General features: G+C 35.5%; 1 protein-coding gene across 2 annotated transcripts in view; it reads left to right on the top strand.

Annotated features, from left to right (window-relative positions):
* Positions 1-451: 451 nt before the first annotated feature.
* Positions 452-13,661, top strand: part of LOC140209952 (meprin A subunit alpha-like) — a 29,686-nt gene continuing 16,476 nt past the window's right edge. For both annotated transcript variants that reach the window (XM_072278650.1, XM_072278643.1), the window contains exons 1-9: positions 452-575; positions 653-677; positions 775-828; positions 1,004-1,044; positions 1,142-1,217; positions 2,462-2,579; positions 4,412-4,587; positions 5,127-5,348; positions 5,441-5,587. In XM_072278650.1, the coding sequence (XP_072134751.1) occupies positions 486-575; positions 653-677; positions 775-828; positions 1,004-1,044; positions 1,142-1,217; positions 2,462-2,579; positions 4,412-4,587; positions 5,127-5,348; positions 5,441-5,587 (949 nt within the window). In that variant the 5' untranslated portion in view covers positions 452-485. The remainder of the gene's footprint in view (positions 576-652; positions 678-774; positions 829-1,003; positions 1,045-1,141; positions 1,218-2,461; positions 2,580-4,411; positions 4,588-5,126; positions 5,349-5,440; positions 5,588-13,661) is intronic.

Here is a 13,661-nt window from a genome sequence, read left to right as displayed (position 1 = left end):
GTCTTGCATCTTGTCAGGCACGGAGCACACGTACTCTTAGGAGTATAGAATGCTAAAGAATCAATACCTTCTGGGTGAAGAAATTTATTCCTATCTCTCCCTGTGTACTTACTTTGAAGTTCATAGAAATATCAACCCTGCATCTCAACAAATTTTATATGTTTTCATTATGTAGCAGATATGGTATCTTATTTGTATTACTTCATGAATAATATTTAAGCCTGCATCAGCAGATTTTCTTTGGAGAGATAGTAATTAAGTTTAAGTGAATGATTCACTATCCTTCTGAATTGTCTTAATAACTTACCAAAAAATCGCAAGGCTAAGAATACAGTAATATTCTTGTACCATGAAGCTGCTATTAGAAGAAAGGATGTTGGACTATTGCACTCATCTTCCCCGTGGTGTAGATTTATGTCCCAAACATGCTATAAATGTCAAGATGGTGAAAACTGAATGTTAGTGTGTCCATTTTTCGACAGCCAATGCATTTGCTGAGTGGAACAAAAATGCACTCATCCGCATTGTATTCCTTTTCTTTAGTAGTTTTGTTGGCATATTGTGAAACTTTGGTGGTAAGATGCACTATGTTCATTTTCAAAGTATTTTGATTATACTTTCACCATTTAAAATCAAATATTTCTTTTTCCAGATCAGAAAGGGTCCTTTTGAAAATTGTAAGTGTTGCTTTTCTCTGTTACTTGTTTTAAAAGCCTTTCACGCAACGTCTTTCTTAATGTTTAATGCATTCATTTCAAATTCTTCATTAATTAGATTATGAAGTGGATGTTAGCAATTTAAAAGAGGATATCCCACAAATAAATTCAGGTAATTTATAAGACTTAGAACAAAGAATGCATTCTCTACTATCTTGAAAGTTAAGTCTCTTAAATTTACTAGTATATCCTTCTAAATTTCTCTGGATTATTGAAAATTCTGACAGCATCTTTGATCAACATGTAGAATTTCTTATAATATGTTTTTCCGATTACCTTTCTGATAGAATCCCAAAGGTTTTTGATTCAGGGAGACATTGCAGTAGTTGTAAGTATGATATGCATTATGTTGATTCATAATAGATTCATTTGTTGTACCATGCTGTCATCTTTCATAGAATATTGATTTCCTTACTTTGTTTCAGCGAGAACGGAATGCTCATAAAGACCCAACAAAGAGATGGACATTCCCAATTCCATACATTCTAACAGATAGTCTTGGTAAAATTTTATTTATAAATTATCGATAATATGGAGGTCTTCACACTCATTATTAATGTCCTGATTTAAGCATCTAATATTATATGAATGTATAATGTGCACATTTGAAATTTCTCAATAGTATTTTGCAGGAGAGTGGTCAATCTTGTCCAAACAGGGAAATTTGAAATGTTTACATTGACAGCTTTAGAGACTTATTGAAGATAAGCAATCAGAATTCAAAAGTGAAATATTGCTAAATGGACAGAGCACTTTTTCACTTTTGTTTTGATTAACAAATGTATTCACTGTTGTTGTTCATTGTAAAATAAATCAAAGCAGAATAATTTTTGACCCAGGATGATAGGTAATTTCTAGTGCACATGTTGTAGCCCAGAGGATAATCATTTTGCTTCATTAACTGTATATGCTTTCCTAAAGTTAAATCATGGGACAGCAAAAGATGAACGCATAACGTGCATATCTGAAATTTCTCCGCATTATTTTGCAGAAGAGGGGTCAATCTTGCCAGAATTCTGAATGATGTTTGAACAGAAAACAAAGTTGATTCTTCAAAACATTTTAAATAGTTGAAAACATGAAAATAAATGTAAACAATAATAAAAAAATCAAATTAAGATATTGTTACTTCTTTCTCTAACAGAAGCACAAAAAAATCTAATTAATAGTTTGCAAACATGAGGAAATCTGCAGATGCTGGAAATTCAAGCAACGCACACACAAAATGCTGGTGAATGCAGCAGGCCAGGTAGCATCTACAGGAAGAGGTACAGTTGACGTCAGGACTCCTGGTGAAGGTTCTCGGCCCGAAACATTGACTGTACCTCTTCCTATAGATGCTGCCTGGCCTGTTGCATTCACCAGCATTTTTTGTGTGTGTTGCTCAAATTAATTGTTTCCTGGAACATGATTCCTAGGGACTCTGAGCAAGTTTCTACTCAGTGGCTGGGCTCCATGCAGAGCCCATTCACAGAGCACAACAGAAACATGTCAGTGAGCATATGCTCAGGAGTTGAAAGACATAGTGGCACTTACACTGAGAATTTCCAGAAAAATCCATTCTCATCATCTCATAAGCATGAAGTAGAGGTATTTGGGTGTCATTTTAAATCATATTTTAAGTAGCTTTTGACCATTACAAGTGAAGAAGTTTATGGTCAAACTCCTTCATTTGTTATATTTACTTAGCGTTGGTTTATTGTGTAAAAATACTTCAAATGAATTGCTTAAATTCTGATTTTCAGAGTTAAATGCCAAGGGCATCATCTTGCATGCGTTTGAGCAGTTTCGCTTAAAGTCGTGCATTGATTTTAAACCATACGAAGGAGAGAAATCTTTCCTATCTTTTAAAAGGTTAAATGGGTATGTATAAAACTATACAGTTTTTATAATTATTTTTTATATATAGACTGCACCAAAGATTCTAAGTTTCATAAAATAGTACAAACTGTGTGCTGTTTTGACTGTGAAAGAAGAGAGCCAAGTATTATTTTTCTCCTTTCAGGTACTCTGCAAGTATTAAACAATATAACAGGTTCATGCTGTAAATATTGACCAGTGCTTTAGATTTCTAGCATCTGTAGTAGTTTGATTTACCCTTGCTCCATCTTTTCTATTAACTTAACTTTCTACGTTTGCATTCTTAATTTTCCCAAATCTATCTTTTGCGTATTCATCTCTATCTCTCATTAAAAGAGTCCTCATCTGATCACTCTGAAATTCTCTTCGCAACTATTTAAACCTAAAATCTGTATTTAATTCTCTATGATTAATTGATGGTAGATATAGTCTTTCTTCCTATCTCTCTCCATATATTGATGGGCCTTGGTGCATTAAGCATGATGTACAAAGAAGAAATATTGTTGATTTTGTTCAAAAGAGACAGCAATATACTTTTAAAAATCTTCTCTAAATGTAGAGACAAAAACTAAATTAATCTTCAGAAAATCTCTGGGAAATTTTAGAAAGAAATTATGTTTTAAGTTGAAAAAAAAAGAGAAGAGAGACTGAGAGAGAAATAGGAAAGATCTGAAACACCACCACTGCTAATCTCATTCAGTCTCTCCTGGCCTACACCATGTCCCAGCCCTTCCCTTTATTCTCCCTGTCCTGCTCATCTTTTCCATAACGTAAGGTATAGCGTGGTTCGTAACTTGATTTGCCTACACCAGGATCAGGAAGAAGATCCCTGCACTCCATTTCAAGCTAGATGGTTAGGAGATGGTTAGAAGGAGATGGTTAGAGGCTCGTCTTTTTAATATTGTGCAGTGTACATTGACAGTCAAATTAAATATTTGAGCTATAGCTGAGTTTGTGGCTCTCTGCAGGTACCTGGAAAGAATCCTTGCATATTGCTGCAGCTTATTTTAATCATGAACTTGGCATGCATACTATTTATGATTGACATCACAACAACAACACCAAAGATCTGATGCTATTTTAATAACAGCATTGCAGTTCAATAATTCCATTTAATATCAGAGATGAAATCTCTGAAATTCTTGAAATTCTTTTTCTTTGCAGACATCTACGAAGACAGAAGGGAGCCCCAAAGAATGAGTGGCAGTTAAAAAGTTAGAACCCCAAAGCCTCCCCCATTCCCCCTCCCACGCACAAGCAGCAGCAAAGCAATTATCCTCCCCCACCCCTACCCATCTCTATAAAAATAAACATCAGCACCCTCCACTTGCTGAGTACACAGCTTCTGACAGCTGATCTGTGTTCCTGATGCTTCATTCTTTCCTGTAACATTTCAGTCAGTGGCACTGTCTTAGAATCAGCCCATCCTCAGGGCTGCAAAACCTCACAACCTTGAAAGCATGATCGTTTTCTGGGCTGCGTCTGTGAGGTATCGAAAAGCGACTGGTTGTGAGCTCCTGGGAGCAGTTCCCACCACAGCAAAGAAACGAGGTCTGAGTGTAACTTCAGGTCGGGGTCTTTAACAGAACCCCATCCAACCTGAAAGGGAAAAGGAGAGACATCAAAGTTAGAAATTAAACTGTTTTCATAGATGAGCACAAAGGAGTCACAATTTAGCACCAACGTGACTCCTCCTCGGCTATGTCATGGAAATATGGAAATATGTCCTGTACGTTGCTAAAATGACCATATTTCAAGCATATCTGCTGGATTCTAAACAACTATATATTTTCTTCTTTGTATGTAATTGTCAAAATACCTTCTTCATTGGACAGGTGCTGGTCTTTTATTGGTAATAACCACAATGGCCAAGATTTGTCCATTGGTACGTGGTGTGACACAAAAGCTATTGTTGAGCATGAAATTCTGCATGCACTAGGATTTTACCACGAGCACTCAAGAACAGACCGTGGTTACTACGTTAATATTTGGTGGAATGAAATTCAGCCTGGTAAGGTTTCAAGTTAACAATCTCATAGGTATATTGGTTTAGTTGAGCGTACTGACACAGATCTGAAAGGATCTGGGCTTGACCCTGTCCTGCGATGCTGTCTGTGTAGAGTTTGCATGATTTCTCCATGAACACATGGGCTTCCTCCCACATGGTAAAAACTTGCTGGTAAAGTAATTAGCTCATTCCAATGACTTCTGAGTGTAGGGTGGAGGTAAAAAGAATCAAAGGACAATTGATGAGCATGTGTATGGGGAATAAATATCAGGGAAATAGGGAGGAGATGGGACTATTGGGATAACTATACTGGGAGCCAATGGGCCAAATGACATCCTTCAGTATCAATTTATACATCAGGTATTTGTAATTTCTTTCAAATGATACGTTAATACCTCTATGTTGCAAAAGAACAATAGGATTGCTTGGTTATTGGTATAAAATCTGGAACTCTTTAATTAAATAAATTTAACATTTAATCTAATTTTGAAAATAAATTACCCTTAACTGCTGCTGAATGTCAATGTTGTACTTTTATTCAGATAAGAAGATAAATTTTGAAGTGTATGGCGATGACATCACTACTGACCACAACACTCCATATGATTATGAATCTCTGATGCATTATGCACCATTCTCCTTCAGCAAAAACGATAGTGTGCCAACCATCTCTACAAAGATACCAGTGTTTAATGACATTATTGGACAGCGATTAGACTTCAGTGCTCTTGATCTGCTGAGGTTAAATCGAATGTATAAATGCAGTAAGTTCAGTTTTCAATTCATTTTCTTGATGACTATGGTCCTCTTCAGGGATATTGATTAATTTTGATTTTCACATAAACCTTTATCTCAGATGCCACTCTCACACTGTTGGACCAATGTGCATTTGAGTTTCTTAACATCTGTGGCATGATCCAGGGAGAACAGGATGCTACCGATTGGGTTCATGTGAAGAGCAGTCCTGGAAATGAAGATCATACTATAAATGGAAAATGCAGAGGTGAGTGTGAACCATCAAGTTCTTTCAATTTCCCATGATCACCTAATCCACCATTCCAATCCTTGCGCCTGTTCTGTCTTCGGGAAAGATCGTGGCTGATCTGGATCTGAACAACATTTACCTGCCTTGTTTGCATAACCTCAAATAAACTTGACTAAAGAAATCTCAGTTGTGACATTTCAGATTGGCCTACTCCTCAAAAGCAGTCTGAGAAAGAGTTTCAGATTTATAATACCTTTAGTGTGATGAAAAACTTCCTGATATTACAGCCAAATATCAGAAAGCTCTCATTTAACAATTTTCCTCTTAGTTCTGGACTTCTTGGTGAAAACCTTGATATCTCTTGACCTATCCTGTCAAATGTTTTAATTCCCTAAAACTCTTATCTTTGACTGTTTTATTTAAGAACTGCTGTTGCATATTAGTTATCATTTTATACTGAGCATGTAATAACATTCCTAATGATACAATCTGGATCTTATTAAATATGAATTTGATTCCAGGTGAAGCCACAATATTATTAAATGCCCATACACTAAAATAATAGGGTAACATTAATTTGGCTTGCCTGGTATCAAATGACAGCTGGTCTTCAGATATGAATGACAGAGAAAACCAGTATTTTGATTTGTCCAAATATGACTAAAAGGGTTGCGGAAGTGTGATGAATTGTTTCTTTCTTGCTTTCTCAATCTTTTTTATTAAGTTTCCAAATATTAAACATAATAATGATAATAATACAAAGAGATTAAGATTACATTAATAACAGTTAACGTATACAATCACAGACTCTGAGTAACATATGTAATTTAAGCCTCCCAATCTCTTAATAACTGAACATGAAAAAGATTCGAAAAATTTTATACAAATAAAAAGTCCCCCTACACTAAAAAAAAACCAAAAAAATAAAACGAAACAAAACAAAGGCTGGGCTACCATGTTTCATCAGTTAAGATCATTATTTGTCATTAACTCCGCTCCTCTATACACAAACAAAAAGTTATTGAAAAGGATTCAGAAAAGGTCAGCTTACATCATATGAAAATGTTGAATAAATGGCTTCCAAACTTCTTCAAATTTAACCGATGGATCAAGAATACCACTCCTAAAATTTTTTCCAAGTTTAAACATGTTATAGTTTGGAAAAGCCATTGAAATGTACTAGGGGGATTAGAATCTTTCCATTTAAATAAAATGGATCTTCTGGCTATTAATGTACCAAATGCAATCAAATGGCAAGCTGAAGGGGATAAATGACTAGAGTCTATCACTGGTAATCCAAAAATTGCAGTAATAGGATGCGGTTGTAAATCAATATGGAAAAATACTGAAATAATACCAAAAATGTCTTCCAATATTTTTCCAAAAGAGGGCAAGACCAGAACATATGTGTCAAGGAAGCTACCTCAGAATTACATCTGTCATAGACAGGATTTATACAGCAATAAAAACCAGCTAACTTAGCCTTAGACATATGGGCGCTATGAAACACCTTAAATTGTATCAAAGCATATCTAGCACATATTGAAGAAGTGTTAACTATTTGGAGAATTTTCTCCCATTTTTCTATAGGTAAAGATAACTGAAGTTCTCTTTCCCATTCATTTTTAATTTTATCAGATGTACATAGATGTATTTTTGTAATTAAATCGTAAACAATTGCTATTAAACTCATTCTGATAAGGGTTTAAAGCTAAATTTTTTTCTGTAATTTCTGTTTGATGTGGTATCGGAAAAGTAGGTAAAATAACATTTAAAAATTTTCTAATCTGTAAATATCTGAAAAAATGTGGTATTAATGCAAATTATATTTATTAGATGACTGTTCAAAAGACACGAGACAATTATCCATAAATAAGTCACGAAAACATGTTTTCCCTTTGTCTTCCATGAAAGAAAAGCTTGATCAGTTCTGGATGGTTGGAAGAAAAAAGTGCATATAATAGGACTTGATAGGGTAAATTTATTCAATCCAAAAAATTTCTGAAATAGAAATCATATTCGTATTGTTTGTTTAGTTATTGGATTAATCATTTGTTTATTCAGTTTAATAAGTGCAAAGGGAAGCGAAGCCCCTAAAATAGAAGCCAATGAGAACCTCTGTACAGAGTCGCACTCGAGGTTCACCCATCGTGGACATTGAATTTCATCCAAATCTTCTGTTCAGAACGTTAGATATCGAATATTAATTGCCCAATAATAGAATCTAATGTTCGGCAATGCCAAACTGCCATCTGTTTTTGATTTCTGTAAATATTTCTGACTTAACGTAGGATTTTTATTCTGTACTATATATGAAGAAATTTTAAAATCAATAATATCAAAAAATGATCTAGAGATGAAGATTGGTACCGCCTGAAATAGATACAGAAATTTAGGTAAAATAATCATCTCAGTAGCATTAATTCGACTAATCAATGATAGGGACAATGAGGACCATTTAGTAAGCAGTTGTTTAACATGAAAAATTAAGTGTAAAAAGTTAACTTTAAATCGATCCTTATACTTCTTAGTAATTTTAACACTCAAATAAGTAAAATAATCAGTAACCAGTCTAAATGGTGATTGTCTATAAATTGGAACTTGCATATTTAATGGGAAATGCTCACTCTTATTAAGATTCAATTTATAACCAGAAAAACTACTAAACTGAGGAAAAAATGATATTACTGCAGGGATGGATTTCCCTGGGTTGGGGATATATAGTAACAGGTCATCCGTATATAGTGATACCATATGCATTCCATTCCCACGGATAATGCCAAATATATTGGGTGAATCACGAAGAGCGATTGCCAAGGGCTCCAAGGCAATATCAAGTAGTAAAGGGTTTAAAGGACAGCCCTGTCTAGTACCTCGACAAAGCCTAAAAAAGGGGGATCTCTGATTATTACTAAGTACAGAAGCCAAAGGTGTATCATATATCAATTTAATCCAAGATATGAATTTTGGGCTAAAATTAAATTTCTCAAGCATATTAAATAAATATTCCCATTCAACTCTATCAAACGCCTTCTCGGCATCAAGCAAAATAACACATTCTAGAGTTTTAGATGAAGAAGTATATACAATGTTCATTAACCTCCTAACATTAACATACGAATAACGATTTTTAATAAATCCTGTCTGGTCGTCAGACAATTTGTGGCAATACATCTTCCAATCTAATTGCTAATATTTTGGAAACCATTTTGATGTCCACATTCAACAAGGATATAGATCTATATGATACACATTCAGTGGGGCCTTTATCTTTTTTAGGAATTAAAGAAATAGATACTTCATAAAAGGATTGTGATCATTTACCTACAAACAAGGCATCCTTAAAGATTCTACAAAACCAAGGAGAAAGTAAATTTGAAAAAGATTTTTAAAATTCTACTTTATACCCATCCAGACAGGGTGCTTTACCAGAATTAATGGAAGAAATTGCTTTCTTTACTTCTTCCGTAATGGATGCATCTAGTGTTAAACATTCATTCAATGGTAATTTTGGAACATTCAATTTCCTTAAAAATTCATGCATTATGGTAGAATCATCAGGAAATTCTGATTGGTATAAAGAGGTATAGAATTCCTGAAAAGATTTATTAATTTCGTCATGGTCAACCATTGAAATACCATCCCATTTACGAACTTTAATAATCTGACGTTTAGCCGAAGCAGCCTTCAATTGGTTGGCCAGTAATTTACCTGATTTATCACTATGTATATAAAATTGACTCTTAGTTTTAAGTAATTGATTTTCAATCGGGGATGTTAATAATAAACTGTGTTGCATCTGAAGTTCAACTGTCTTTTTATAAAGCTCCAGATTAGGAGCAGCGGAATAGTTTATATCAATTTCTTTAATCTTATCAACCAATGTACGTATCTCATTATTAATTCATTTTTTCAATCCAGCAGAATATGAAATAATTTGTCCACTGATATATACTTTAAAAGTATTCCATAATATCCTGCTGGAAATTTCTTCTGTAAAGTTAGTTGAAAAGAAAAAGCAATCTGTTCTTTAATAAAGTTAACAAAGTTTAAGTCCTGAAGTAGAGTAGAACTGAACTGCCATTGCTGAGCGCTGAAAGTTACATCAGTTAATTTGATTGATAGTTTCAAGGCCGCATGATCAGAGACGGCGATTGAATCGTACTCACAGGCAGTAACAGACGAAACTAACAGAGAGTGCATAAAAAAGTAATCAATTCTAGAGTAATTATGATACACATGCGAAAAGAATGAGAACTCTTTATCTTTAAGATTTAAAAGCCTCCAAACTTCTGAAATTCTGGAGTCAACTGAAAAGGAATTAATAAAAATAGTGGATTTGTTTGGAAGTACCTGATTGGGCGCAGACCTGTCCATTGAGGGATTCAGGCAACAGTTAAAATCGCTGTCCATTATCAATGTATATTCATTTAAATTAGGAAGAGATGCAAATAAATGCTTAAAGCATTCAGGATAGTCGGTATTTGGTGCATAGATATTAACCATAACAACTTTTTGATTATAAAGTAAACCAGTAATTAACAAAAATCTACCATTCAGGTGTGAACTTGTTTCATAGTGAACAAATGAAAGTGAGGAATCTATGAAAGTAGGGACTCCTTTCACCTTATCCTGTGAGTTGGAATGAAATTGTTCAGCTTTCCAAGACCTAAAAAACCATCGATTATCCTCCTTCCTCACATGAGTTTCCTGGGCAAAGATAATCTGAGCATTCAATCTATGAAAAACTTTAAAAATCTACTTCCATTTAATCGGATGGTTCAAACCAGTCATATTCCATGAAACAAAGTTAATAATATTATCCATTTTACTTGAATAAGCCATATGGTATGTGAAGGATTAACCTTAATACATTGGAAACTCATAAATCAGGAAGATGGAAAATGGTTTAAAGGGGAACCAGAAGTTACGACAATTCAGACCATATTTATAGTTTCAGATAAGCCCAGGTGAAAACAACTAAATTAAAAATAGCCTCACTTCCCAGCCACAAAAGCCTGAAAACTGGCCAATAGACAGCCAGAAAGCTATCTAGAAACTCCCCTACTCCCACCTCTCTTGAAGGCCAATCTCCAAAATTGAAAAGAATGCAAAATACAACCCATACTCAAAACATTGAGAAAAGAATGCCATAAAAAACACCAAATAAATGTTAAAAAGAACAGCTGTTTGCAAAATATTTTGAAAGGCGAGATCTTGGAAAGTGAAACAGAATACAATCTTATTAATATTTCAGGAAAAAAACGCATCAATCACCAAATCAGATTCTCAATTATTTTCAAAAAAGAACAATTGAAAAAATAAAATAAAATAATAAAGGGGAAAAAAAGAAACTTTAACATAAAAGCGTGATAAACATTCATACTTCAAAACAAACTACGAGTATTATTAAACCGAGGGCAAAATCCTTCAAACTTTGAAAGTCCAGATCTATGAACTGGTTATTAACTTAGAAACCAAATGAGTACAGACATGAAGAAACAGTAAATTTATTAGACTGCTGAGATTGAACATTGATCCTCAAGGAACTGATGAGTTTCGTCCACGGATTTAAATCCATTTACGTGATTTATCAGGCAGAACAACCCTTAGGTGAGCTGGAAATAACAGAAGTGGTTGGAACTTTCTTTGATAGAGCTCTGACATCACCGATTTCTTGCATTACCTCAGGACTGTAATCTTCAACCAGACGAAACTTGAGGTCTCTGTGTTCAATAACCCCTTTCCGATGGGAAATTCGAATTAAATGCTTCTTGCTATGCAGATAATGGAATCGGTGTAAACAGGTCAAGGCTTCAACTCTTTAGGAGGTTTTGCTCTTAAAGCCTGCTGAACATAATCAAGTATAGGAGGAGAAGAAAAAAAAATTGATCAGAGCCGAACACATTCAGAGCCGAACACGTCCACTAAAAATTGAGAAAGGAATTTAGTAAGGTCACCACTCTCAACGTCTTCACGGTGTCATATTATTCGCAAATTCTGTCTATGACTGCGACTTCCCAGGTCAATAATCTTGACTTTATACTGTTCCAGTGTTTGAGTGTTCAAAGTTAATTTCTTTTCCAACAAATCTAATCTACGATATCTCTGTCTACCAGCTACATCAAGTTCAGAAATTTGCCGCTGCTGTTTTTCACTCTCCCACTTAAGTGCTCCCAGTCTACCTTCAATCTCCTTTAACAATACTTCCAAAGTAGAAAATCTTTTATCGAATTTATCATCCAGGAGCTTCGACATAGCTTCCAAAGTGAGTTGAGACTGTTTAGGCTGTTTAAAATCACCTTCTCTCCTTCCATTTCCATTACCTGCTTCCTTGCCTTCGGCTGATGCCTTTTTCCCTCTGGTATCCATTCCAGTGATTAAAAATCAAAGTTCAAGCATATAAAAGTGTTATAAACACTTTAATATAGATAGTAAAAGGGTGGTAAAAAGATTGAAAACTGAATGGAGCAAAGCCAAAATGCAACTTACTCCATCTAATGCCCCAAGAAAACTTAAGAATTGTTTTGTGATCCAAAAAAAAACTATAATGGTTCTGAGTTGCTGTGTTTTTAACTATTTTTATCTAAGTATGTCCAATAAGAATTGAAATCAAAGAACAGAAAATTCTACAGCATTGTGACTTAGAATTCTATTTACGATGGATGGCTTTCCTGCTGATAAGAAAAGTTTTTGACCTTGTAATAAATGATGCGAAGCAGAAATAAGACCACAAGACTATAAGATATAGGAGCAGAATTAGGCCATTTGACCGAATGAGTCTGCTCCACCATTTCATCTTGGCTGATCCATTTTCCCCCTCAGCCCCGGACTTCTGCCTCCCCCCGCCATATCCCTTCATGTCCTGACCAATTACAAATCTATCAACCTCTGCCTGAAATATATATAAAGACTTGGCTTCCACAGCTGCCCATGTCAATGAATTCCACAGCTTCACCTCTCTCTGGCTAAAGAAATTCCTCCTCATCTCCATTCTAAATGGATGCTCCTCTATTTTGAGGCTGTGTCCTCTGGTCTTAGACTCGTCCACCACAGGAAATATCCTCTCCACATCCACTCACCATGGCCTTTCACCACTTGATAGGTTTCAATGAGGTTATGTCTCATTCTTCAAAATTCTAGTGACTACAGGCCCAGAGACATCACATGTTCTTCATTTAACAAGCTGTTTAATCCAGGAGCCTGAATGGAAATTAGGAAGAATATGACCTGTACCTGTTGCCATAGCTTCCAATAAGATTGACACAAAGGTTGGGGGTGTTGTGGACAGTGTGGAGGGCTGCAAGACGTGATAGTGGGACATCGTTAGGATGAAAAACTGGGCTGAGAGTGGCAGATTGAGTTCAACCCAGATGAGTGTGAGGTGGCTCATTTTGGTAGGTCAAATATGATGGCAGAATGTAATGTTAATAGTAAGACTCTTGGCAGCGTGGAGGATCAGAGGGATCTTGGGGTCCGAGTCCATAGGACACTCAAAGCTATTGCGCAGGTTGACTCTGTGGTTAAGAAGGCATACAGTGTATTGGCCTTCATCGATTGTGGGATTGAGTTTAGGAACGAAGAGGTAATGTTGCAGCTATCTAGGACTCTGGTCAGACTCCACTTGGAGTACTGTGCTCAGTTCTGTTCAGCTCACTACAGGAAGGATGTGGAAACTATTGAAGTGGTGCAGAGGAGCTTTACTAGGATGTTCCCTAGATTGGGGAATATGCCTTATGAGAATATGTTGAGCAAACTTGACATTTTCTCCTTGGAGCAATGGAGGATGAGAGGTGACCTGATAGAGGTGTATAAGAGGATGAGAGGCATTGATCGTGCGGATAGTCAGAGGCTTTTTCCCATGGCTGAAATAGCTAACACAAGAGGGCACAGTGTTAAGGTGTTTGGAACTAGGTACAGAGGACATGTCAGGGGTAAGATTTTTATGCAGAGAGTGGTGAGTGCATGGAATGGGCTGCCGGTGACAGTGATGGAGACGGATACAATAGGGTCTTTTAAGGGACTCCTGGATAGGTATATGGAGCTTAGAAAAGTGGAGGGCGATTGGTAATCCTAGGTAATTTCTAAAGTA

This window comes from Mobula birostris, chromosome 2, assembly GCF_030028105.1.
Source record: "Mobula birostris isolate sMobBir1 chromosome 2, sMobBir1.hap1, whole genome shotgun sequence".
In the NCBI taxonomy this organism is placed as follows: Eukaryota; Metazoa; Chordata; class Chondrichthyes; order Myliobatiformes; family Myliobatidae; genus Mobula; species Mobula birostris.
Note: the sequence above shows the minus strand (reverse complement) of the source record. Positions and strands in the feature narration are given on the sequence as shown.